Raw genomic sequence first — 25,707 nt, 5'->3', positions numbered from 1 at the left:
TTTAGACCAAACGCTGACCTCCTCGAACGCACTACGACAACAACATGCGACGAAAGTGTGTCAGAAGGAAAGCATCTCGGTCAATAGAGTTCTAACTCTCTGCTGACGAACCACTGTCTGAGCTGTCAACATAAAAGACTGGGAGCTGTGTCTTTTATTCTGGTTTAACCGCTATCTGGTAGGTATTTTCTCACTGTATAAAGGTGATATATATTTTTATTCATATTGCTTTTTATTTAATGCAGTTGCGGCAGATGGGTGCTGTGTGTAGATGTAAGCTAACAGGAGCAAAAGTGTACAGTGTCACTGTACTTCTCTTAGACAGCTTTATTTTTGTTATCCCCAAGAGCTAGCCTTTATAAATCCTGACAATTAAACACTAGCAGTTCGCCGTTACATAAATTATGTGATAGTGACATTCTTTCATATTTCACTCCAGACAGGATGGGCCGTGGTTACTTAGTAGAGGATGCTGTGGAGAAATATCTGTCTGAACTCTGCACACAACATGCAGTTCCAGTCACAGGACTGCTTATTGGACAAGTAAGTAAAGGTCCACTAAATATTTAGCTGACAATGTAATTCCAGTTCCAGATCCACCAGGCGGCCACAAACCCATACGCTGTAGTGTTAGTGTTGGTAGGTTTTTAACCTTCTTGATAACGTTTGTTCATAAAGTGTATATAAATAGTTTATAATACAACATACATGCAGTATTTCTGTGTTTGACGTGTCATGTCTCAAACTATATCTTGATATGAATTTTAGAGCTCAACCCAAAGGGATTTTGTCATCATGGCAACACGTACACCACAAAGGGAGGAATCACCCTCAAAACAAGAGACATCCCCTGACAAGGAGTGGGTTACAGAGCACGCCCGACAGGTGAGCAGAATATAGTACGGTGAGGGTATGTGTTGTACAAAATATTTATACAAGAGTATTAGAAGATCCTCTTAACATACATTAAGATAAGCCACAACAACCAGACACAACATTTTAAATTGTACTTCCTTGTGATGGAGGAATGTGTAGATTTGAACAAAATTATGTAAATAATGTTGCAGGTATAGATACAAGTCTTTTGCCAGACTCTATATTGTGATTTGTCATGGCTGCATTTGTTGCTGGTTTGATGTACAGGTGTCCAGAATGTTGCCTGGAGGACTGTCTGTTTTGGGAGTCTTCATAATCACAGAGAATGATGGCAAGGACACACAAACCGCACTCAGACAGGTGAACACAAACACACAACATTTAGCTGTAAGTGAAGAGTAATCTTCTCCACTGTGGAGAGCTCCATGCACTTACTATAGTGCACACACTTGTTGCCTCTTTTCTAAGTATGCAAATAACGAATTTCAATCATCACTTAGAGAATAGAAACATCTCTAACTGAAAATACTGGGGCTATAAAATAAAATGTTCATTTCATCCTCGTGCAGCTTGTGTTTGCAGTGGAGAACCTGATCTCTTCAGAGCGCCTGTGGAGCCCCGCAGATGACGACGTCACAGACTGTGTCACACTGCACATCAACCCTAAAACCAGAAAGTATCCTTTTCTCAACATATTCTCACTAAGTCAAGTAGCTTCCTGCTGCTCTGTGGGGATGCTGTTCACCTTTAACACTACATGTCAGAACAGTCTGCAGAACCTTTGATGTCAAAGACCCCAAGGTCAGTTTTTTTTTTCACTATGTAGTCGCTTTATTTACAGTCAGTAGGATATGTATTTTTGGTTAATAAGAATAATCACCTGTGGTTTGTTCATACATCATACAGAATTCTACTACTTTGACAATGGCATATTTTAAACCTAATTTACACTCAATATGTTAAATTGTGGTTGTTTGGTGTTGCAGTGCATGGCCAAGCCTGCAGACTGGAAGTATCAGTCTGGTGTGTGTTCCTCCTGGTCCATGCTCTCATGCTGTCTTAATGTGGACATGTTGGTACCACTCCCAGACAACAGGGCCGTCACTGAAGACATGGAAACATGTCTTAAGGTAACACATTAAGCTGATTCCCTTATTTTTTATTATTTTTTCTTGTTTTCATTCTTGTTCCATATTAAAACACATGCTCAGTGATAGTTTTAATTTGTTTTGCATTTTTGTCAACTGTCTGTAATTTCAGGATGGTCTGAAAATATGGGCTGACAAAATTTGCAGTGGAGTTTGTCTGATTGATGGGAAAAAGCTGCCAGAAGACACGGAGCTCACAACAGGACAGGTTAAAAAATTCAAAAGAAACACTGTCCAAGTGTCCATGATACAAACATAGATACATGTTTGCAGATGGAAGGATGCTTTAAAAACCCTGAAGAAATCACAGTGACTCAACAGGATGTTTTGATAGGGAGGATATACTATAACTTTGCAAAATGCAAAGTAATTAAGGCAACACAAAGGCAACGCACAAGAGAATTATCTCTTTGAATAAAGCACTACAAGCATCACAAACTCTTTTTAAGGATTATGACTCTACCTGTATCTGGCATTTGTCTATAGAAAAGAAATATGAGACAGATATTTACCACCCAGCTGCTCATCACACAGGTAAGAATGCTATGTACTTTGATTAAGGTATGGCATATAAGTATATATGCTATATATATATATGAGTATATATTATATTGGTAGTTTTTGTCAGCTTGTTTCGCTTGTAAGATTCCCTGACCTGTGTATTTAAGAATGAACAGAGGTCCACCAAAGATGTCATTCAGTCATGTGGAGGCAGTGTGTCAGTCAGAGGAACAGTCCATGCAAGAGCATATCTGCACAACAACAAGCCAAGGGCTAAGCTGGCTGAGAAGGTAACTAATATGTACTGTATATCAGAGACGGTACACGCCACAGAAATAAGAGAAATACTTGACAATTTGCGGTGTATTCTTTTCAACAGTTGCTAAAGAGAGATGTAGTTTCCACAGTGGCTACACGGGTTCAAATGCTTCTAGAGGAGCTGCTGACATCAGAGGTGGAGAGCAAGTCAAAAGATGGTTGGTCAACTGGTATATATCTATATATAATGTATATATGCCTCTCATCAAACTGGTCCTTCAAAATGTACAATTTAAATTTAAACAAACTAAATCTGAGACTGCTAACATACCTCTCATCTACCACGTCTCTCTTCCAGAACAACTCTGTCTTCCTCGTCGGGTATTTTGTCTTCTCAAAGGGGCTGGATCACTGTGCGTGTGTGATTACCAGTTCAATGATGAAGGCCCCGGTGAGGTAACTGACAGACTGAAGGAGATGCTTGACATTGATGCAGCCGAGGAAGACTTGGATACCAGGCAGGAGCTGAATGCTGAAATGGTAGCACATGTTGTTGAAACAGGTTGGAAAAATTGTGTTTTTATCTCAAATGGATGCATTATTTTCTTGAGTCAGTTATAAATCTCTGTTGATGTTGAATTAATTTATTTACATGTCCAAATCAATATGTGGAATTTTGTTGCCGATATGCCTTCAATTTCTTTCCGATTGTTATTAACAAAATAAGTTGGGATATTACCTTTATACTGATTTGAAGCCTAATAAACTGAAAATAAACTAAATGGACAAATTGGAAAAAAAGAGAGATGGTTAACACAGAAAGCCCACTTTTTATTTCCACAGTAGTTATTTCCACATGTCCTGTGTTTTCAGAGTCCAGTGTGCCTGTGGATAGTTTGCCTGAACCAAAGAAAAGCAACTATGCTGGTAAGAGTGTTTAATGTTACTGCTGCATTAGTTACAGTTTGACCCTGAAATTACAGTGACAAAAAACTGAAATCAATCCACTTTCACAAACATCTAAGAGATAATTGTTATTTTGCCTGACTTTTACTAAGTGAACTCAGGCCTCAGAGCAGCTTTTTTATTAACCAGAAACTGTGACCTCAGAGTGAGAACTTGGTGAAACTTGGTCTATATGTGTCAGTTACATATTTACATTGGATTATTGTAGCTCCTAGAACCTGTTTGTCACAAAAAAGGCACACGCTCACACACACAAACACCGAATACCAAGTTCCTTTCACCAGAACCTGTTGACAAAGTCTGAAGAGTTTCATAAGGCAGGAAAAAAGTGCATTATATAGTAAATACCAAATCTTCTTTCCTGTGTGTTTTAGGTGCCGCCATTGCTGCTGCTGCCGCTGTACTTGCTGCTGCTGCATCGATGCTCTATCTCAGTGAAGCCTGACATGAAAACAATGATACTTGAATAAAATAAAGTTTATTTGTTCTAAACATGGGTCCTTTTACTGGAGAAAGTGAGAATGAAGTAAACAATGAGAACAGTCAGGTACTGTTCAGGGCACCTGAGAAACAGCTGCATAAATGTAAAGTTTAAATTGAACTGTTCTAATCTGTTTTTCAGTGGACACGAGGGTTGAACGGAAGCAGAGAGATAAGAGTTCTGCATTATCAGTGAGTTAGGGTGAGGTGGGGAGGGAGAGAAATGAGGGGAGGGAGTTGACTCTTGTCCATGATTGTCCAAGCATGATCAGAGTGGTCAGAAAGAGCAGCATATACTGTATACTATTCTGGTGGTTGAATTGCGCCTGTGGAATAATTATATACACTATGTTAGTTTTGCCCCAATTCTGATAAATGTACAACTTCTTTCATTTTTTAATGTGCGACACATCCATGTAAAATGCATTAGATTGAAGTAGGAGGATTTATCAAAAAGTCAGTTTTCCTTATCATGTCGTCTCCGAGCGTTATACACATACTTGTTTTTTAAAACTCGAAAGTGAAGTACCAGTGGATGGGTTGGGATAAACGATTGCGTAATCCAGTGCTTTTATATGTGTGTGCAGAAGACGGAGCATTCAAACCGGAAAGAACGCAGGCGCAACAATACCTACCAGAATTTGTTTAAAAACTTTTTCACTCAACTTTAGTGATTATTCACTGAACTAACGCCATGTTGAGTAGAGATCTTCCTGACATTGAGGTAAGGTGTAAAGTAATTTTGTTTTGTTTTCTTATGTAGCATATTACTTGTATTTTACCCAATAATCTGCGTTAACAGCGTATTTCACAAATAATATTACGAATATTTGATGGTTCTTAAGTTAATATAAAATACGCAGCTGTTTTCAATAGCTGCAGAAAGTGCTGATGTCTGTGCATTAGGTAAAAACAAGTTCTGATAAGTTCTAAGGCGTTGTTTGGAATTACGCTATATTCGCTTTATTTTGAACGGGCAGTAATTTAGACATCTTAATGATAAAGAGGTCCACTCACTCAACCGGAAGTTACAGTAACATTCTTCTCTTTTCTTCTTTTTTTAATGTCATGAAATAAGTTCTGTTTTTGTTTTGTTTTTGTCTATGTTTTTTTGTTAAAACGTTCCGTATCCGACATCTTCTGTAGTGGTCAACCGCCACGTCGCCGATTACATGATAAATATAGCCTGGCAATTTTTAGTTGGTTTAATTTAACTAAGCAAAATATTATACGGTGTGACACTGTGTTAAATAGTGTAACGGGCTTTCCAAGTCAGACCATATGACATTCACTCTATACCATTTGGCATACCACCAGTGGTACACGAGCGCTCTCTGGTGGTACGCGGGGAAAATTCATATTTTCACATTTACATTTTCAATTGAATAAATCTGAAACATACCTTGCCTTAAGTAGTTAGGAGGTAGGACAATTGTGCATTGACCAGCAAATGATTCCTTTTACTGGTCGATGCCCAGTGCTCCAGTATGTTCAAGGCAAACCACACTTTTTAATTGTTTTTTGAAGTATCAATTTAAAAAAAACAATTTCCCTGGTAGTCAGGAGGCACAAATGTTAGTTCAAGTGAGAGCTAAACGTTAGATAAATGTGTTCTAAAATTCAGTAAAACAACAGATTTAAACCATCACCAGACTAAGGCTCTTTATGTAAAGTATATTGACTACTACTAAGAATACTAAACATTTTCTAAGCATTGCTGATGAGCAGATTACCTTTCGTCTGTAAAGCTCATTTTCTTATGTGTATGTTTATGATCTTTGTTGCTGTAACTCTGCGTACAACAGAGTGCAGGTGGTTTGTGGAGTGGAGAGAAAATAAATGACAGACATACAGCCTCAGTGTACTGAGAAATACGTTGCAGTAATAAGGATAACATGACCTTATATGGTTCCATGTTCTTGTGTAACCGGCCATGTGTATCATGCTGTAGATTAGTGGTGTGTTGTCCACGTGTAGCGCTTGAGAAATCTACACGATTAGAAACTGGTTGTAAATCAAACAAATATTAACTGAATTTGTTTTCTTGCCAAGATGGATCACACTACCCAAGTGATAAGTTGTGGGTATTTGACATAATAATAATATTACGTATATTTATATAGTATTTATGTTTTTACCAAACTGATCACGCAACACCAGTGCAGTGACCCCGGTGAACCCCGCTATCTGTTCACCTTGACCAGAAACAAGCAAACTTCTGAGAATGTTATTAATTTCCTCTGAACTGTTTTTATGTGTGAACATCGCTTTTGCGAGAAACATGAAACAGACGTTTGCTGCTGACACTGCAACATGATGTGTCTTTCAACACATTTCTCTCAGAACCATCATCAACTGATTTACAACAATTATTTAAATAATCTGTTGGATTTGAATACCACAGCCCAACCTTTGCTCCCCATGTGCATCAGTGATCTCAGTGTCCATGACCCTGTCACCACTGTTAGTCTTTCATTGATCCTATAATGAGTATAGTTATAGTTAACCTATAGTTAGTGACCACTTCCTGTCAGGAGAACCTCACAAGAGCTGTAGTTTTACAGATTTTCTGACCAAGTCGCTTACTTTACCCCTCACATTTCTTTTTCTGCTTTTTTAACAACAACAAAAACCTGCTGCTAAGACTGTCCTAATGAGTATTTTACAAACAGATATGAGTGCTTCACCCACCCTCCTTTATGCATTTACATCTTCCAGAGCATCCTGGCTCTGAACCCCAGGGTTAAAACGCACTCTCAGGTCATCTCCACGGCGAACAAAAAGAAAGAAAAGAAACACTGGAAGAGAAATCCAGAGAGGAACTGTGGAGTAAGTCACATACACTCTCCAAACTGTATCCTTCTTATCACTGTTGTCCTGACTATGTTTTTTTTTTCTTTCTGTCAGCCTTGTTCACAGCTGGAAAACAACTTTGATGACATCAAACACACAACACTCAGTGAGCGTGGAGCTCTGCGAGAAGCCATGAGGTATGAACTCTGACCTGTGACACTGTCACATCTTAATGAAAACTTTGATCCTCTTTTATAACCAATAAATGAAACCTTTGTGCAGGTGTCTCAAATGTGCTGACGCTCCTTGCCAGAAGAGCTGCCCGACCAACCTGGACATTAAGTCATTCATCACAAGTATTTCCAATAAGGTACTGAGCCATACAGCTGACCCACACTCTTTTATAGGCACATGCAGGACAAGTCAAAACTTCTCAACATCACTTCTAGTGAAATAGTTACACATTATTTTTATATAAATGACATGTGTGAAACCATGTGTTATGTTCTTGCCCTGTATCATGTTAATAATAAAGGGACAAATATGACCTTTGTTAATTTAATAGTTACACATTATTTTTATATAAATGACATGTGTGAAACCATGTGTTATGTTCTTGCCCTGTATCATGTTAATAATAAAGGGACAAATATGACCTTTGTTAATTTACAACTACTAAATTAGATTTTTTTTTTTTAAGGTTTTAGGACCCAGTGGGTAAAATTAACAACGTGCTTGTGTTTGCATATTAGAACTACTACGGAGCAGCGAAGGCCATTCTCTCTGATAATCCACTGGGTTTGACCTGTGGAATGGTTTGTCCCACATCAGATCTGTGTGTGGGAGGCTGTAACCTCTATGCCACTGAGGAAGGCCCCATAAACATTGGAGGGCTACAGCAATTCGCAACTGAGGTACGGAGAAATATTATATACATTCATTTTCATTTCTATTTTTACATATGCAACAACAGCGAATCATTGGAGGTTAGAGACGGTGATGCTGTGTATGTGATCTTTTTGTTGGATATCAGTGAAAGTGAGTATTTTACGACAGGCTAAAGCTAATATCAGCTTGAAAATATTTTAAGGGCTTAAAGGAAAGTTTGGGAACAGTCGTTAGATACCAGAAGTTGTGGGTTAAATCAGCTGACTAACTGCACATTGTGAAAAACGTCTATACTGCAAAATTAAGACATCTATACATGAGGAGGAAAAGTGGCGAATGTTCCTCTAAACTGGTGGAAAAGAATAGCTCAGTGGTGAACAGATTTTAGAACAGGAAATAACTTGTTTTTGAGACAAAAAACAAAGTTGGGGTTTTGGATTTTACAAAATTTTTTGTGATGTTTTTAGCAACACTTGCATACACAGTGGCATTCTCAGCACACAGCAGCAGCAGAACATTTCATTGTAATCGTGGGAATCCCTGAAGGATGAGATCAATGGAACCACACTTCTATTTCACACAAGACTACAGTTTAGTATATACAGTTACTATAACGGTATTGATTACTGTGACTTTATTTCCTACAGGTGTTCAATAAGATGGGGATCCCTCAAATCAGGAATCCTGAACTCCCACCAGCCAATGAGATGCCAGAGTCTTACCACAGTCCCATTGCTCTGATTGGCTGTGGCCCAGCATCAATTAGCTGTGCTTCCTTTCTGGCCCGTCTTGGATATGACGATATTACTATCTTTGAAAAGGGGAAGTACATTGGAGGACTGAGGTAACTTTTTGTCTTGTAACAGTAGTGATATCTAAATGTTATATCTCTGTTTTATCTGACCCAATAAGGTTTTATCATTTTTTATTTTTTATCAGTTTTTTGGCATAAAATAATAAAACAATGTTCCATTGCGTAGCTCATCAGAAATCCCCCAGTTCAGACTTCCGTATGAAGTGGTTCAGTTTGAAGTAGACCTGATGAAGGATCTGGGAGTCAAGGTAATTATTGTGCCATGTTGTATGATCTATTTCATATATTGATCCATAATGGACCAGGATTAGAAGAAGTTTTAAAAAAAGCATGTTATAACTGTTTAAATATTTAGTTGTTTTTTTTGTTAAAAGCTTGTCACATGACAACTATAAAGTTTCGTTTTAAGTAGGACATAATGTTATTGCATATATTTAGGTATTTTTAGTTTTTTTGAAGATTTGATAAATGTGTGTTTGTTGGTTTGTCAGGTGGTGTGTGAAAAGGGCCTCGGTGTTGATGGAATGACTGTGACGTCTCTAAAGAACGAGGGATACAAGGCTGTCTTTATTGGAATTGGTGAGTAAAGAAATATTAGCACCTTTTTTGACAATTCAAGGTTCTGAAAGATTATATCATTTTAATTTGCCTGTGTGTGTTTGTCTCCAGGTCTACCTCAGGCCAACAGAGCTGAAATCTTCCAGGGTTTGACTGTTGATCAAGGTTTCTTTACCTCCAAAGATTTTCTGCCCAAGGTTGCTTTAGCTAGCAAGAAAGGTAAGTCTGGGCCGGTCAGGTTCCGTGATTTGTATGTTCTAGCTTTAGTCCAACTTGAGTAATGATTCTATGGTTAAAACCTCTTTACCTCATGAACATTTAGAAATGTAAATCATCAAGTAATCTATGCATCTTGTCATCTCTTCTCGTGTAACATACAATTACAAAAGCTGTGCACAAAATGTAATGAATATTCTGCTAAAATAGATTTCAGCAGTTTACCAGAATGTATCATTTGGTGTCTGCTTACAGGTATGTGTCAGTGTCGGTCAGCACTTCCTGAGTTAAAGGGCATGGTGATAGTATTGGGCGCTGGAGACACAGCCTTTGACTGTGCCACCTCAGCTCTTCGCTGTGGAGCCAAGAGGGTGTACGTCTGCTTCAGGAAGGGGTTCACTAACATCAGGGCTGTGCCTGAAGAGGTACTGATGGGACGGATTTCCTAATTGTTATGTCGTTCACTAAGCACTTTTTCTAACATACAATTTACTGACCCTGTCTGTGTTCCACTGCCTGTGTCAGATGGAGCTGGCTAAAGAGGAACAGTGTGAGTTCCTGCCCTTCCTGTCCCCTCGTGAAGTCATCATGAAGAACGGGCGAGTTGCTGGGTTACAGTTCTGTCGCACTGAGCAGACTGACACGGGGGACTGGGTGGAAGATGAGGACCAAGTTGTGAGGCTGAAGGCAGATTACATCATCAGTGCCTTTGGGTCAATGCTGAGTGACCCTAAAGGTGAAAATCAGGTTTTGTGTTTTTAAACGAATAGTGGCCCAACAATATATTTTGAAATCAAATCAAATTCACGACAAAAAAAGCCCATCATGTGAAAACCTGTTGGCAGCCTTATTGACCGTATATAATTGAGCAGGCACACTCACATAATAACCAACACTCCCCATTTGCAGTGACTGAGGCAATGGCTCCAGTGAAGCTGACCCGCTGGGCAACTCCAGAGGTGAACACAGATACCATGCAGACCAGTGAGCCGTGGGTGTTTGCAGGAGGAGACGTGGCTGGTCTGGCTAACACCACGGTGGAATCAGTTAACGATGGCAAACAGGCCTCATGGCACATTCACAGATACCTGCAGGTACAGTATCCACCACAAAGGTCGTTGGCCCAGCAGCCCGTACTAAAATCACTACATGAAGTTAAGTGATTACCAGAATATAACATGTCCCAAACTTCTACCTTCTGTAGTCTCTGCACGGACAAACTGTTGATCCAGTCCCAAAGCTGCCATTGTTCTACAGTGCCATCGATGAGGTGGACATCAGTCTGGAGGTTTGTGGAATTAAGTTTCCCAACCCATTTGGACTGGCTTCTGCTCCTCCCACCACCAGCACGGCGATGATCAGGAGAGCTTTTGAGCAAGGATGGGGTTTTGCTCTCACCAAGACATTTGGCTTGGATAAGGTATTATATATATATATATGTATATATTTATCCAGCAAAACTAAACTGTTCTCAGTCAACATCCTCTCAGTCCTCTTACTTCTTTCACAGTATAAGGATGTATAAGCAAAGCATTTGACCACGTATTACAAACACTGTGATCTTGACATCAAGCCAATGCACAGCAAATAAAACAAACTTCCTTTTTGCTTGTCATGACTTTCACAGGATCTCGTGACCAATGTTTCACCGCGTATCGTGCGCGGAACCACCTCGGGTCCTCTATTTGGACCAGGCCAGGGCTCCTTCCTCAACATTGAGCTCATCAGTGAGAAGACGGCTGCCTACTGGTGTCAATCAGTCACTGAACTGAAGAAGGACTTCCCCAAAAATGTTAGTTTCCAGTCACAGTAGTACCACCAAGTTCTTTGTAAGTGCCTGTATGTCATTTCCTGCGTGCTTCTTAATTAGGTGGTGATCTCCAGTATTATGTGTAGTTACAATAAGGAAGACTGGACGCAGCTTGCAAAGATGGCAGAGGTGAGACTGGCCTCAAGTCAGTATCCTGGATAGTATATCCACATTTTTTAGTAAGTGATTTTAAAAAGGAACAAATATTTTTTGTTTAGAAATCAGGAGCAGATGCACTTGAACTGAATCTATCTTGTCCTCATGGAATGGGAGAGAGGGGCATGGGACTGGCCTGTGGACAGGTACACACACTGACACACACTCACGTTGTTCTAAATTTAATAATAGAACAGAAATTTCTAAACAGGACTGAACTAGGACTTGACTCAAGCTTTTTCTTCTGCGACTCCGACCCAAAACCCTGAAGACTCGACTCAGGCTAAACTCAAAGTCTTGTGTGTTTAATAATGTGTTTTTTATGTGTGTGTTGGTCATCAGGACACAGTCCTTGTGCGTAACATCTGTCGCTGGGTGCGAGCAGCCATTTCTATTCCATTCTTTGCCAAATTGACTCCAAACGTTACCGACATTGTTGACATTGCCAAGGCTGCATATGAAGGTTAACTTTGTTCTTTCTCTATTTTTTTTTCCAATTTTCAATTACGCCCAACAACATAACAAAAAAAGAGTACCTGTCATGGTGTTCTGTAGGTGGAGCAGATGGAGTCACTGCCACAAACACAGTGTCAGGGATGATGGGACTGAAGGCAGACGGCTCACCCTGGCCCAGTGTTGGTGTAGAAAAACGCACCACTTATGGAGGAGTGTCTGGTAAGAAAATCATGAAAAACATGATCAGTTTCTTACTGTCAGTGCTAATCTGCAATAGCAAAGGCAAGTATCTGAATACACTTGGACCCTGACACATTTCATCATGAAAACCTGTGTGGATGAACATAAATGTACCACAGTGTTCACACAGCAGGAGCTCTTTCCTCACTGTGCAGTTAGATCCTATCAAAACTGTGTGCAGGTAACGCCATCAGACCCATTGCTCTCAGAGCTGTGTCAGCTATTGCCAGAGCCATTCCAGGTTTCCCTGTTCTGGCCACTGGGGGCATTGACTCAGCTGAGTCTGGACTCCAGTTTCTCCATGCTGGAGCCTCGGTGTTGCAGGTGATACTTAAAATAATGTTACACCTGACGTGGTAATGTGAGTACTATCGACTTTCTGTTCTTACCATATGTGTCTGACAACATCAGGTATGCAGTGCAATTCAGAACCAGGATTTCACAGTCATTGAGGATTACTGCTTGGGTATGTGACCATGTACCTGTACTCGTGCACCTACATCAGTATTTTACGTTTTGGATGAAAATAAATTCATAACAAAGTTATGTTGGTGTTAATGACACCAACATGTTCCTAGTGTGTTCCTGGTTTTCTTGGTTGGCTTATACTTGGTACTTGGTTCTATTTTGGTTCAGGTCTGAAGGCCCTGCTGTATCTGAAGAGCCTGGAGCTGAAGAACTGGGACGGCCAGTCTCCTCCAACAGAGAAACACCAGAAAGGGAAACCGGTCCCTAGACTAGAGGACCTAGTTGGACAGGTACCGATTCTAACAAGTAGCAGTTTACCTTGTTCTGGAGTCGTAGATTCTATCTGGACTTGGTAGTAACAAGAGTATTGAAATTCTTTATTGCATGTGACTGCATCTCAGAGTTACAAGTTCTCTCTGCAAGGTCAATAGATCGTTTAAGCATTTAAGTAGACCATGGCTTGTGTGTGTGTGTGTGTGTGTATAGAGTCTCCCCAGCTTTGGCCCATACCTTGGACAGAAAAAGAAAGCTCTGGCAGAGTATAAGAAGAAGCTGAAAAACTCTGGCGATACAGATGACAAAGAAACAACAGCCTCCCGCATCAGTGCACCCAAAAAACCAGTCCCTGCTGTCAAGGTGAAACACACACTCGTGGACACACTTTAAATTGAACTGAGTCACTGCTGATTATTTGTTTACAGTCTCTGTGATTCTCTCTCACCCTCTTCCTCTGTAGGATGTGATAGCCAGAGCATTACGCTACATCGGAACATATGGGGATCTGAACAACATGGAGCAGGTATATTATTGTAAATTATAGTTATAGTTATATTATAGTAAAGTCAGTGGTGAGCCCTACTTTTCATACCTAGTGCTTTACATATCTCCTCTCAGCATTAACCAACTACTGAATAAATAGCATAATTTAGCACAGCTGCATAAACAGTCAAACAAATCAACAGGACAAGGAGAAGTAATTTCTCTAAAACGTATCATAGCATAGTTGAGGGAATTTAAATGAGCCCCGATCATAACCATCAAAGTAATGTGTGTTTTCAGGTCCAGGCTTTGATTGATGAAGAGATGTGTATCAACTGTGGCAAATGTTACATGACCTGCAATGACTCTGGATACCAGGTTTGGGATCACCCTGTCTTTTATTCTGTAATTCTTTTTTCATTTACTAACACTGTGCTTGTCCCTCCATTGTTTTTTTCCCAGGCCATTCAATTTGATCCAGAGTCCCACATTCCTTTTGTGACTGACAGCTGTACAGGCTGCACTCTGTGCCTCAGTGTCTGTCCAATCATAGATTGCATCCAGATGGTGACCAGAACAACACCATACGAGCCTAAGAGGGGTTTACCCGTTAATCCTGTCTGTTAAAGGAAGGACTGATTATAACCCTTGTGTTTGATTGCAAATGTCAACGCTTTCCATTCTGTATAATCATTTTTGCTTCATGCAGTGTACGGCATTATTCATTTTAATCAATTTATTCCATCACTTTATTACAAATTATTACAGAAATAAAATACCAATCTAAAAGAGACCAGAAATTAAAATACAACAAAGTTATTCAACCATAGTTGTTACTGTTAGTTTAAATATATGTATGATTGTTGTAATTTGTATCTACCATAACTGTCTATAATGTAAAATTTACCAATTTCCAGTTTGCCTTTTGCCAGTTATCATATAGTGACTCAAATAAAGGTTTTCTTTATGAAGCAAAACAATCCTTCGTTGATGTTTCATTTAGGGATTCATTGCAAACACACATGCATAAATAGAGTGGTCTTTTAAAAAAATTATCATTTAACCATCTGCAGAGGTTAATAATATAAAACTTCATGAAATTGGTATTTAGACCTGAACAGCAAGGTTATAAACTCTAACTTTTAGGGAATATGAAGACACAGGCAAATCATGAGAAAAGACAACACTGGGACTGGGTTCACGGGACAAGCTGAAAATAACGTCTTGTGAATAATAAAAAAGAATTGGAATTTTTTGATAAATTCTAAACGTTTTCTAAAGAAAAAAGATTTAAACTAAGTACGTATTCGTGGGGGTTTTACCGATTAGCCTCCTCGCCAGCAGGTGTCAGTAATGACGTTGGCGCTACTGTATTATGTTTCCTGTACTGTAGCCGTTAATAAGCGAGGGAAAGACAGTCTAGATTGCTCACGCTGGTAAGGTTCTGAATAAAACTGAAATATTAAAAGGCAGACGAGAACACAGAGCGGCAATGGACGGGTAAGTAAATGTATTTTATTTATAAAGTAAATTTGAATATTTGGTTAGCTGTGGTCGTGACAGAGAGAGACTGTGTCGCCTACCCTGCTAACTGTAAACTGGGCGTTAAGCTGGAACTGTGACGTTGTAACAATGTCCAGACCGAAATAAAAAAAGAGCGATTTATTGCTGTTCTCATGTTCGCAAATTTACTTTTATGACAAAACGTTGTCATAAAATAAGTTTGACACACTGACTAAGTACAGAAATTGGTTTGGAAATCGTGAATCTGCTGGAAAATTGGACATTTAGCTTGCATTTATATTAAATTAAACTTTATTGATATATCGGGAAATTGAGCAAATTGTTACAATTCCATTAATATCAAATGAAAATTTGTCTCTTATGGTTAGAATGAAAAAAACAAAACAACAATAGCTGTCGACCGGTTAGCATCCTTTGTCTGTGCAGCAGCAGGTACGGTATACGGTGAGAACGCCGTCTAGCGAATACAAATGCACAAATGACGAGTAGAATTAAATAAATATTATTGAACCTTAAAAATAATTCAGAAATAAAAAATATAAATATATTTTACTTCTAACATTTAATACTAGCTTCGGGATTCTTAAACATTATATTTCCTGGGACCGTCTGTATTCATCATAGACACCATTGTTATTATTACTATTATTATTTTAGACATGCTAAATTACTGCATTTTTGAAAATGTTATTAATGGTTGTTTTGTGTGTGTTATTAACTCTGTTCTTTGTCATCTTCTATCACCCTTCACCATATCCACTGATAGAGATGTTGCGGTCGGTGTGAAGGCAAGTAGTCTTTCATTAGTCCTTAAAAATCAAACGCGTATTTCTAACATGTTTTTTTTTTTTTTTTTAAGTACCAGTTTTTTGTGTTGTGGTTTCAGTAATTAAATCTGATCTGGTTTATCTTTATAAACAAATACTGTTTCTTTGTTGTGTTGGTAAGATTAAGTATGATTGTACATATGTTAATTACTATGTGATAAATATATGGGTTTTTTTGTTTTTGTTTTTTCAGAGAGGCTCAGACGAGCTCAACATGTATGGTAGCAGTCCCAGCTCTATGACAGGTGGGCTCAATAGTTAAAGTAGTTTGATAAGCAAGCATATTGAAAGCTAAAGCTAAAAAAAAAGTCTCTTTAAGTATACATTACCAGAAAAAAATTAACAGCATGTGCATTAAAGCCATCAATATTACTATAATACGTCAATAGTTTTCTGTACACTGTAAAAAATAAATATAAACAAAAAAAGATCCTTTATAAACCTTTGCTTTTGTGTGTCTGTGTCTGTCTACATGCAGCCAATGGCAGCGACAGTAAGAAACAGCGTCTGGATGAAGCCCCTCCATCCAAAGTTCTTCACATTAGAAAACTTCCCAACGAAGTGTCAGAAACTGAAGTCATTGCTCTGGGGCTGCCTTTTGGAAAGGTCACCAACATACTGATGCTCAAGGGGAAAAACCAGGTGCCATTTAACACTGACTGTAATTATTGGCCTTTAATAAAAGTAGAGAAATTCAGTGTTAATAATTTGTTTTTGTGCAGGCGTTTTTGGAGTTGGGCACAGAGGAAGCAGCCATTACTATGGTGAACTACTACACAGCTGTCACACCACAGGTATGAAACACATCTTTGTCCGTGTGGTCTTGATATTATCTGTGATATACTGCATCTGTGTGAACTGTATGTGGACTGGGTGTGTTTTCTGTGCAGGTCAGAAACGCATCTGTTTTCATCCAGTACTCCAACCACAAGGAGCTGAAAACAGACTCGGCTCTTAATCAGGTACATGCCTACACACACACAAACACACACACTCTATATGCTCTAGATATTTTGATTCTGTGACATCACACGGCTAAAGTGGTGTGCATAAGCCAAGGATGCCACTTTCTCAACATGTATTCATGACTCTCCACCCAGAGAGCCCAAGCAGTACTACAAGCAGTGTCAGCTGTTCAGGATGGAGGCTCTCCATCTTCTGACCCAGGTGCTCTGGACCTTGCTCCGCCACCCAGTCCTGTTCTGCGAATTATCATCGACAACATGTTTTACCCAGTGACGTTGGATGTGCTTCAGCAGGTACAAACCTAAACGCTTTGATCACAGATTAGCGTGAGCTATAAAATCAGAATTTTCTCTCAAAGCAGAGCCCAGAAGAAATTGATATAAATAAATTTATAAGTATTCGCTACATCATCTGGAATCACCTTTAGCAAATCCACAAAGCAAAAAAAACAGTCACAATGTCAGATACAGTAATAAAAAGCCTTAATGTTTACAACATGTAGTGACCTTTATTTCTTTCTGTCTGTCTGATGTAGATCTTCAGTAAATTTGGGACAGTGATGAAGATCATCACCTTCACCAAGAATAATCAGTTTCAGGCTCTGTTGCAGTTCAGTGACCCTGTCAACGCACAACAAGCTAAACTGGTACGCTCCTGTGTTTACATGTAAACGTCAACTCGGCCGTTCATGTACATCACACCGGTAATTCTCTCTCTCTCCTTTCACTCCTGCACACCAGTCTTTGGACGGACAGAACATTTACAATTCCTGGTGTACGTTAAGGATAGACTTCAGCAAACTGGTCAACCTTAATGTGAAGTACAATAACGACAAGAGTCGAGACTATACCAGGCCCGATCTTCCCAGTGGAGACGGAGAAGCAACTAACAAAGACCATTCTCTACTGGGTGAATATGCTGCTCCAGAAACTGCCTTTTCATCATCTACAGACACAATAACCACCATGTTTGTTCAGCCTGGAATTAATGGCAAATTTTATATACACAGTAGATGTAACCAAAACAAATCCAGATATCACAGTTCACCATAAACACTGCTACATGTATATGGAATTGCTAGTTCATTGAAGTCAAATTAATTGTGGAAACACTAGAGACGCTTAAAGAGATAAACTCACACATCGCTGACAACAGACTTTCAGTTTTTCATTAATTAACATTTTTGTTTATGGATTTTTTTTTGTTTCCACACAGGTACTCCATCTGGAGCTCTAGCTTCATACTCCAGTGGAGGAGGTTACTCATCATCTCTCTCCCTCTCTCAGAGTGGAGGTACTTTTATTTTATTCCTATTTTCCTGGAACTGAAACAATGTCATTTCTCATCTTTGGTCTTGTAATTTGACTGTTCTTTCAACTCAAGTTGCAGCCAACGTTGATTTATTTACGATGTCATTCTGACCTGGTTTTATTTTGTCTCTGTCCAACAGGAGCCATCAGTCCACTCAGTGCTGCAGCAGCAGCAGCAGCTGCCGCAGGTCGAGTTGCTCTGTCTGGCTCCGGTGTGTCAGGAGTGCTTTTAGCGTCCAACCTAAATGAAGAGGTACGATCATCATAAATATGTAACGTGATGCTGAACAAGCTCTTAATTAAGTACACATTTTTAAGGGACATTATTTACCGAAGTAACAGTGTGTGTGGATGAATTCCTATGTGGATGTGTGAGTGTTTTCCACACTGTCCAGCACAGATGATCACACACTTCCATCGAGTATGAGCCCACATTAATTTAACATATCAAAGGTCAAATGACTGCACTCTATGTTTTGCATAATTTAGTGAAACAATTAGACAAACCATCATTATATCGTTCTTCGTATTTATGGGTTTTAGCTTTGGTTGATCCTGTGTCCAAACAATTATTTATGAATTTATAGTAACACCATCACTCATGTCTGCTTGTGTGAACCCTCTCTGCTCGTTCCACTCTTCCAACAGGGCAGTTCTTTCTGTTGCCCTGTGATGACCTCACACCTTTGCTGAGACACCAGTCTTGTCAAAGGTGGTTTTTAGATTTCTGTCCCTCTGCGACACCCTGTGGTTGCAGCAAATATAACATGAACAACTGTATTTATTTTTAACAACCAGTTAATGCAGTTTGTCGGTTTTTGGCTGTTGTGAAAAGCATCATTTCCAGTGCATGTTCGACAACAGTCAGTCTAATAACACTGTAATTTATCATCTACATTTTCAGACTAAAATGATTTATATATTTGACTGATTGGTAGCTGACAGTTGTACTCCACACTGGACATTAACAAGAGCAAAAAGTGGGACAGGCTGTGAAACATTGTGTTTACAGCAGATGGCAGTGTTGGTCCTCACTCCTCAGGTTGAGGTAAACAGTACTGCAATAATAACTGCTGCCTCCAGTAGGCAGTGTGCACATGAAGTGTTTGGCTGTGAGGAGAGCCTACTGTAAATGTACACATCAGTGTAGTTGGCTGTTTTTAATTAGCCTGTTAAGCTAACGGTGCAGCTTATGCTACAAGACATTGGTAGAAATCTGAGTCAGATGACACATTTCTGAACCTTTTCCTCGGAGTAGGTGATCATGTCTACTACTGTCAGGCTTCTTAATAATAATAATTATGATAATACTATATTATATTTTTATAGGCACCTTTCTAGCACTTAAGGACATGATGCCATATTTTGGTTTACATTTAATCTAGAGGAAAGTAGATGATAGAGAGTGGCCTGTGTGTGTATATTTATTCTGATTCCAGCTAAAATCTTGATCGATTTTATTATTATTATTTGATATTTTTGTATCCTAGAAACCCCAGTGTGGTTTCGCAGACTGATACTGTACTTTCCTGTGAACGTTGAGTTCTAGTCACTGGTGTCGTACAGACAGTTTTGGTGCCAAAGATGAGAATCAGACAAACGTAAACGAAGCACTGACTCCACTGGGCTCTTTTTTCCAGGCTGATCAGTGACATGAAGGTCCAGATTACAGTACATGTTATTTGAAAGTTTTTTTTTATTATTATTATTATTCTGTTTTGTCACTCACTGAAGAACGAAGATCACATGACCACGTGTCCTGCTGCAGAGACACTGACTCCTGTCTGTTGACTTCCATCTCTTATTGAATATGAAATATTTCTCTATCTTCCTGTCGTTACTGTCATCGATAACTGCATCCGGCCGTGTGTGTGTGTGCGTGTGTAGTAGTGCATGTGTGTTTATTTCTCTTTATATATACGGAGTGTATTGCAGTAAGTGTGTGTGTGTTTGTGTTTGATAACAAACCAGCGATCATTCAAACTCCATTGATGTCCCACTGATGCTCTGTTTACTGACCTCTGCTTTGGTTTTTGTCCTCCTCTCCTCCTTTCTCCCTCCCTCCTCTCCTTACCCACCCTCCCCCGCCCCACTACTCCTCCCTTTGCTCATTTCCTCCTACATTTATACTGCATTTTACCATCAATGTTGGACAAACTCCTTCACACACACCCCGTCCCCTGATGTATATTTACCTACATTTGCTGACTCTCCCCCACTCCTCACTTTAATTATTATTATTATTATTAATATTATGGCCAAAACTGACGTTGGCTTTGCTGTTCTGACCAAACCCCACTATGCCATTGATCTTTGCTCCTCTCCTCATCATCACGGACACCACCACCTAACCCCTCGTCCAACGCTGGACGGTCTGATCTCTACCTTCGTCTCTCCTTCTTCCTCCTCCTCTGCTCCTCCTCTTCCTGTCCTCTGCTCTGCGGTCTCTCTCTCTAAAGATGGTCACGCCTCAAAGTCTCTTTACCCTCTTCGGTATGTTCAAACCTCTACTATTCTATCTGTTTATTCTCTCTATTCTCTTGTTAATCCAGTTGTGCTCAGTTGTCTCCTACAATGTTGTGGAGGCGACTGTTACTCTAAATGCTGCTCCGTCTCCCTGCCTGCCTGACTCCACTGTGTTGTACTTGGATGTGCTTTGTCAGCTTTTTACTCCAAACAGACGAGAACAGAGACACCAAAATACTTCATGGGAAATATTCATTAGAGGCTGACTATGTTCTCCTGCTCCTTCAGTTTACAGTAGCTGCCTTACAGGGGGACACACCTGGATGTAGAGCAGATCAACTCATGTAAAACTATTGACAGAGCTTCACAAAGAACTGTCAGAGAAAAGGAGGTCGAACCAGTGGTCGCTCTATCGAACCTTCTCTGTCTCCCTCTCTCTGCTACATCCTGTTGCCTCACTTTAACAAAGTTGGTCTTAAACCACGGCCATTTATACATTAAAAAACCCCAAACATTTCCAGCAACACTTTTCAGTGAGAGATCTGTCTGTTTCAGCCTGTCTAAATGTCAGTACTTTCCCACATTAACGTGTTTCATACTGCAGTAAATTGTGTTGAATGTTTGTTTACCTCTGGGGCCTCCAGCCTGCACTGTGTTACATGATAGAGATTTAGGGGTTTTTTTTTAGTGGAAGTCAAATCTGAAGATTCCGTCTCTCTTTTCATTTGTCTTTCCGGCACTAACTTTTTTCCTTCCATCCTTCACACCTCTTCCTTTTTTATCTTTGTCGGCCTCTGCTGTTCTGACTCTTCTGTCCTCCTCCTTGAGTCCTCTGCTCTCCTGCTCCCTCTCTCTCTGTCTACCTCTACCTCTCTACCTCTCTCTCTCTCTCTCTCTCTCTCTCTCCCTCCTTCTTTCAGGCGTCTACGGTGATGTCCAGAGAGTAAAGATCCTGTACAACAAAAAGGACAGCGCTCTGATCCAGCTGTCTGACGGCAACCAGGCTCAGTTGGGTAAGTTCACCTACACGGGCTTAAAATTAAAGTTTATTTACATGATTTGGACCAAAAAAATCTGAATTAATGTAACTTTACTTAGAATTTGAAAGAAGAAAGCTAGTTTCCAAATTCAAAACAATAAAAAATATCTTAGGAGTAACTCCTTTTATCAATAATAGAAGGTGTGACTGTATTAATGAAGCTCGTTCATTTATTTTTTATTTTCCCAATCGCTCCTCTGTAGCCATGAGCCATCTGAACGGTCAGAAGGTTTTTGGTAAAGTGATGCGAGTGACGCTGTCCAAACATCAAACTGTGGCTCTGCCCAGAGAAGGACTGGACGACCAGCTCCTCACTAAAGGTCTGTACGTGTGTCGATGTGGTGCTCGTCAGTGAAAGGCTCTAAAAAATGTCTCAGCACAGCTTGACTTTTATGATTATTTTTTTTATCAAACACAATTTGATTTAAGTAAAAGTATCAACAGTGACACTAATTAAAACCTCTCTAAAAATGGAAAAATCAAATCATCTTTTTTTTTTACTCTTCAGATTTCTCTGGATCTCCACTTCATCGCTTCAAGAAGCCAGGGTCTAAAAACTTCCAGAACATCTTTCCTCCCTCCTCCACACTTCATCTCTCCAATATCAGGTCAATAGTTACTCCACACGTACTAAAGTATCCTCTGCTGTTTGAACCAGTTTGGCACAGATGGTCTAAGAGTTTGACTCATGCTGCTTTGTTTCTCTTTTCTTTTCTTTTTTTGTCTTAAACAGAGAGGGCGTTGGTGAGGACGATCTCCGTCTTCTGTTCTCCAACAGTGGAGGAACCGTCAAGGCCTTCAAGTTCTTTCAGTAAGAAAAAAACCATCTGACAACAAGTTCTCCTTCACCACATCTGTAAATCTTTTCTCATCCCACCTGCCTCATCTTCAGTGTCATCTCCAAACATAACCATCTACAGAGTCTACAGTTTACCTGTCCATCACCATTCCAAAGAAAACAATCAGAGCTGACCCCTGGTGTGACCCCAGTACTGTCTTCATATGTGTCCTGCCTTGCAAACAAAAGTCCATAAAAATGTATACATCCACAACTATGAAATGGAATAAACATATGACTGCTGCTGTTACACAAGTCAACCAATAGAGGGAGCACTAGCACATTTTTCTTGTTTTTACATGTTGTACCACTTTATAATCTTGGTCTCCTGTGCTGCCTCCACGACATGCTAAAGTCTTGTCCTAATCTGATTTGACTTCCTGGCGTCATTTCCATCAACTGTACATTTCCTGTCTTTTTTCCTGCTAACTCTGACTTCTCTGCTCTTGGCTCACAGGGACCGTAAGATGGCCCTGATTCAGATGTCGTCCGTAGAGGAAGCGATTCAAGAGCTGATTAAACTCCACAACTACGACATGGGAGGAAATCACCATCTCAAGGTTTCCTTCTCAAAGTCCACCATCTGACGCTCGTCACCAGAACAGCCACAATCCTGACGTCCCTGCCGTTCTCCTTCTTTGATTTGCCGTTCCCTGACCTCGTGTCTAGTCATACACTGTCGTTCTTTCTATTTACAGGCCAAAACGTCTGAGCCTGAAGTTAAAGTAAACATTTTATATTAGCATCTAATGCCCGCTGACCTCTGTTGGCCGGTGTGATGATCTGCGCTTCTCTCACTGGACAGAACGGCAACAGGTTTGATTTCGATCTTGTTTGTAGTTTGTTATTTTTCTCAAACCTTGTCTGCAGGACAACAACTCACAGTCGCCTTTGACTCAACACATCACACTCTCTTTGTCTCTGATTCTCCCCCGACATTGAACAATCAAAAAGAAAACATTGGAAATAAATAAATACATTTCACTGAAGATTCAGACATTTAAAATAAGACTGTTTCACACACACACACAGCTCCCTTCTCTTCTTACTGACGTAGTTGTTCTGTGTTTTCTGACATATTTGAAACATTACAGGCAGAAGCACAAACGACTTTAGGGTGACAGATTAAGTCTCACTCACTGAGCTACAGTTACCTCACTATTATGTCATGTTTTAAAGGTGTAACATTTCTCAAAACCAAACTGCCACTGAAATGAAAGTTCTGTTTTGAAGTGTACCATCCAGTTTATGGTGAAGTTTTGAGACTAATTTAAAAAAATTATTAAAACTTCTTCCACTTTTTGCAACATTTTTTTGCACGACCGTTACACTTGCACTGTTTGTTTATGATAAAAATTGTTTCTTTAAATGTGTTCATCACGTAGAGCAGCGGTCCCAGTAATTTGAATTCTATTTAACAAATTAAAAGTGTATTTATTGTTTGTCGCCTTAGTTCTAATTACATAGAGTTTAGCAAAAACTATTTTAAAATTTTCTGCATTATTAGAAAAGTCAAAAATCGTAGATTCTTTTGAATAATTTTTGAATTATTGAATATACCAAACCTAATTCTCTAAACACTTAAACCACAGCCAGGTGAGTATAAACACAAGTAGACAGGGCTAAAGTTATGTTTTATTTTTAGCAACAGAAATAAAACTTGAATATAAAATAATTTTAGTAATATTTTTATTTGTATCTTGTACAGTGTCCAAAACGACATCCAATGTCTTTTTTTATTGGTTTAATTGAACTGAGTAACAGCAAAAAAAATATTAAGTCCCATGCATTGTCTCTCTCCTGCCGCCAGACATCAGTTTGGCTGCAATACCTTCAATATCCGCTAGAGGTCAGTGTGAGACAAGGTTTTATGACCAGCGTCTCTGTGCCCTGAAACTAAGGAGAAAAATCAATCAATTGAAGGTAAACTAGCTGCAAACATTTGAACTAATCCAGCTTTAAGTTTGTGCACAGACATAAATAAAATGATGACACTTACCAATGATGCTGGAGACACTGTTTCAGTTCAGTTAAAAATAAAACCAGGCATTTTAAAAAAAAAAAAGATTATATTTCTTAGAACTTTCTGACACAGAGACAAGTGGGACAGCAGACAAATGACAAGTGACACAGGTGGAGTCTCTCAGGTAATCACAGTGGAGGGAGTGGAGAGAAGGAAGAAGGCAGGAAGAGGAGGAAGGAAGTCAGGCAGAGGATCCATGCTGTGGTGGAGCTGCTCCTCCCCCCACATACCTCCATTGTCTTCACCCAGTCCTAGATGTGGTGGGGGAGGGGACAGTGGAGTGGGGGCTGCTGTAGGTCATCAGTGGAGCAGGAACTACAGTTGATGCACACACACACACACAGAGAGAGAGAGAGAGCAGAAGGTCAGAGATGTTTCTATGAACAGCAGGTCTCCTCCCAGCAGTCACTGGGTGAAGGCTGACTCCACCCTGGACGGTCCAGTCTGTCACTGAGCCACATGTAGAGACAACCGTTCACACTGACATTCACACCTACGCTCAGTTCAGAGTGAATGATTCTGATCCTGCAACAGTCAGCGACGCGACCGGGATCGAACCTCGAGGCCTGGTCCCTGCTGTGTGACAGGAGCTCTGACCACTGTTCCACCGTTATGACTCATAGAGGAGGTGGTGGTATAAATTATGCACAGGCTGTAGAGTCCTGTGGGAGTTATATACCCATATATATATATATATGTGTGTGTGTGTGTGTGTGTGTGCAGGTTCTGGTCCATGTCTGTGGTGCAGCAGCTGTGAGTTTCAGTTACAGTAGATAGAATCAGCTGCTCCTCATGATCTATATTCAGGGGTCACCGTATGTTATCATCCCACCGTCCCCTCCATCCATCCATCCATCCATCCATCTCTCCTCTCGTCCATCTGAAGTCCCTCACTCCCTCAGCCAATCAATACCTGATGTCAGGATGAGGTAAGTGATGACTTCAGAGTCATTAAGCCACATGATAGGCTTACAAGGTCCCATCAGCAACTACAGCTGCCAACCGTCCGACTCAGACACCCTGGGTCGTATTTCAGCAGACACACACACACACACACACACACCGAGGCCCTCTGAGGATCTCATTTCCTGCCATAGAAATTGATTTTTCCCCTGCAGACCACACAGGGCTGATTCATATCTGCACTGATTTAGATGAGATGAACTGAATGGGATGAAATGAGATTAGTCTGAGAAATGAATTAGAAATGAATCAAAGAGAAAACTCACGCACAGACAGACAGACAGTTACGTAACGACGGCGGTGTACAGTGTGAATGCGCGTGTGAACGGGAGACGTTTCAGCCAACGCCGTAATGGAGTTTTAA

At 39.9% G+C, this 25,707-nt stretch overlaps 3 protein-coding genes across 5 annotated transcripts; all 3 read left to right on the top strand.

The window, feature by feature from the left end:
* Positions 1 to 17: 17 nt before the first annotated feature.
* On the top strand, positions 18 to 4,241 carry odr4 (odr-4 GPCR localization factor homolog). 3 transcript variants are annotated; one of them, XM_008334686.3, is made up of 14 exons: positions 18 to 178; positions 440 to 543; positions 769 to 885; positions 1,144 to 1,236; positions 1,446 to 1,552; positions 1,641 to 1,677; positions 1,863 to 2,006; positions 2,137 to 2,232; positions 2,511 to 2,558; positions 2,693 to 2,815; positions 2,905 to 3,013; positions 3,142 to 3,345; positions 3,657 to 3,710; positions 4,124 to 4,241. In XM_008334686.3, exons 2-14 carry the CDS (start codon positions 445 to 447, stop codon positions 4,192 to 4,194), a joined length of 1,302 nt encoding a protein of 433 aa, XP_008332908.1. In that variant the 5' UTR covers positions 18 to 178; positions 440 to 444; the 3' UTR covers positions 4,195 to 4,241. The 3 variants fall into 3 exon arrangements, with proteins under 3 accessions (XP_008332908.1, XP_008332909.1, XP_016897949.1); XM_008334687.3 differs by having other exon boundaries at positions 19 to 178; positions 2,905 to 3,001; XM_017042460.2 differs by lacking the exon at positions 18 to 178 and having other exon boundaries at positions 498 to 639.
* A 682-nt stretch (positions 4,242 to 4,923) lies between these two features.
* dpydb (dihydropyrimidine dehydrogenase b) lies at positions 4,924 to 14,367 on the top strand. Its single transcript, XM_008334684.3, has 25 exons — positions 4,924 to 4,953; positions 6,948 to 7,058; positions 7,137 to 7,219; positions 7,305 to 7,392; positions 7,775 to 7,936; positions 8,558 to 8,754; positions 8,891 to 8,972; positions 9,216 to 9,303; positions 9,394 to 9,501; positions 9,754 to 9,923; positions 10,024 to 10,234; positions 10,408 to 10,592; positions 10,703 to 10,918; positions 11,126 to 11,290; positions 11,369 to 11,437; positions 11,527 to 11,610; positions 11,807 to 11,927; positions 12,020 to 12,139; positions 12,342 to 12,484; positions 12,572 to 12,626; positions 12,797 to 12,918; positions 13,115 to 13,264; positions 13,365 to 13,427; positions 13,688 to 13,765; positions 13,850 to 14,367. Exons 1-25 carry the CDS (start codon positions 4,924 to 4,926, stop codon positions 14,012 to 14,014), a joined length of 3,066 nt encoding a protein of 1,021 aa, XP_008332906.1. The 3' UTR covers positions 14,015 to 14,367.
* A 379-nt stretch (positions 14,368 to 14,746) lies between these two features.
* Positions 14,747 to 23,666, top strand: LOC103396554 (polypyrimidine tract-binding protein 2-like). The gene is made up of 17 exons (XM_008334682.3): positions 14,747 to 14,887; positions 15,678 to 15,699; positions 15,932 to 15,983; positions 16,217 to 16,380; positions 16,461 to 16,532; positions 16,629 to 16,700; positions 16,839 to 16,997; positions 17,240 to 17,350; positions 17,445 to 17,613; positions 17,920 to 17,997; positions 18,155 to 18,267; positions 20,474 to 20,507; positions 21,401 to 21,493; positions 21,723 to 21,839; positions 22,028 to 22,127; positions 22,253 to 22,330; positions 22,815 to 23,666. Exons 1-17 carry the CDS (start codon positions 14,880 to 14,882, stop codon positions 22,942 to 22,944), a joined length of 1,572 nt encoding a protein of 523 aa, XP_008332904.1. The 5' UTR covers positions 14,747 to 14,879; the 3' UTR covers positions 22,945 to 23,666.
* Positions 23,667 to 25,707: the final 2,041 nt, after the last annotated feature.

Source organism: Cynoglossus semilaevis, chromosome 20, assembly GCF_000523025.1.
Source record: "Cynoglossus semilaevis isolate Cse_v1.0 chromosome 20, Cse_v1.0, whole genome shotgun sequence".
Classification (NCBI taxonomy): domain Eukaryota; kingdom Metazoa; phylum Chordata; class Actinopteri; order Pleuronectiformes; family Cynoglossidae; genus Cynoglossus; species Cynoglossus semilaevis.
The sequence above is the reverse complement of the archived record's forward strand: the minus strand, read 5'-3'. Positions and strand labels throughout refer to the sequence as shown.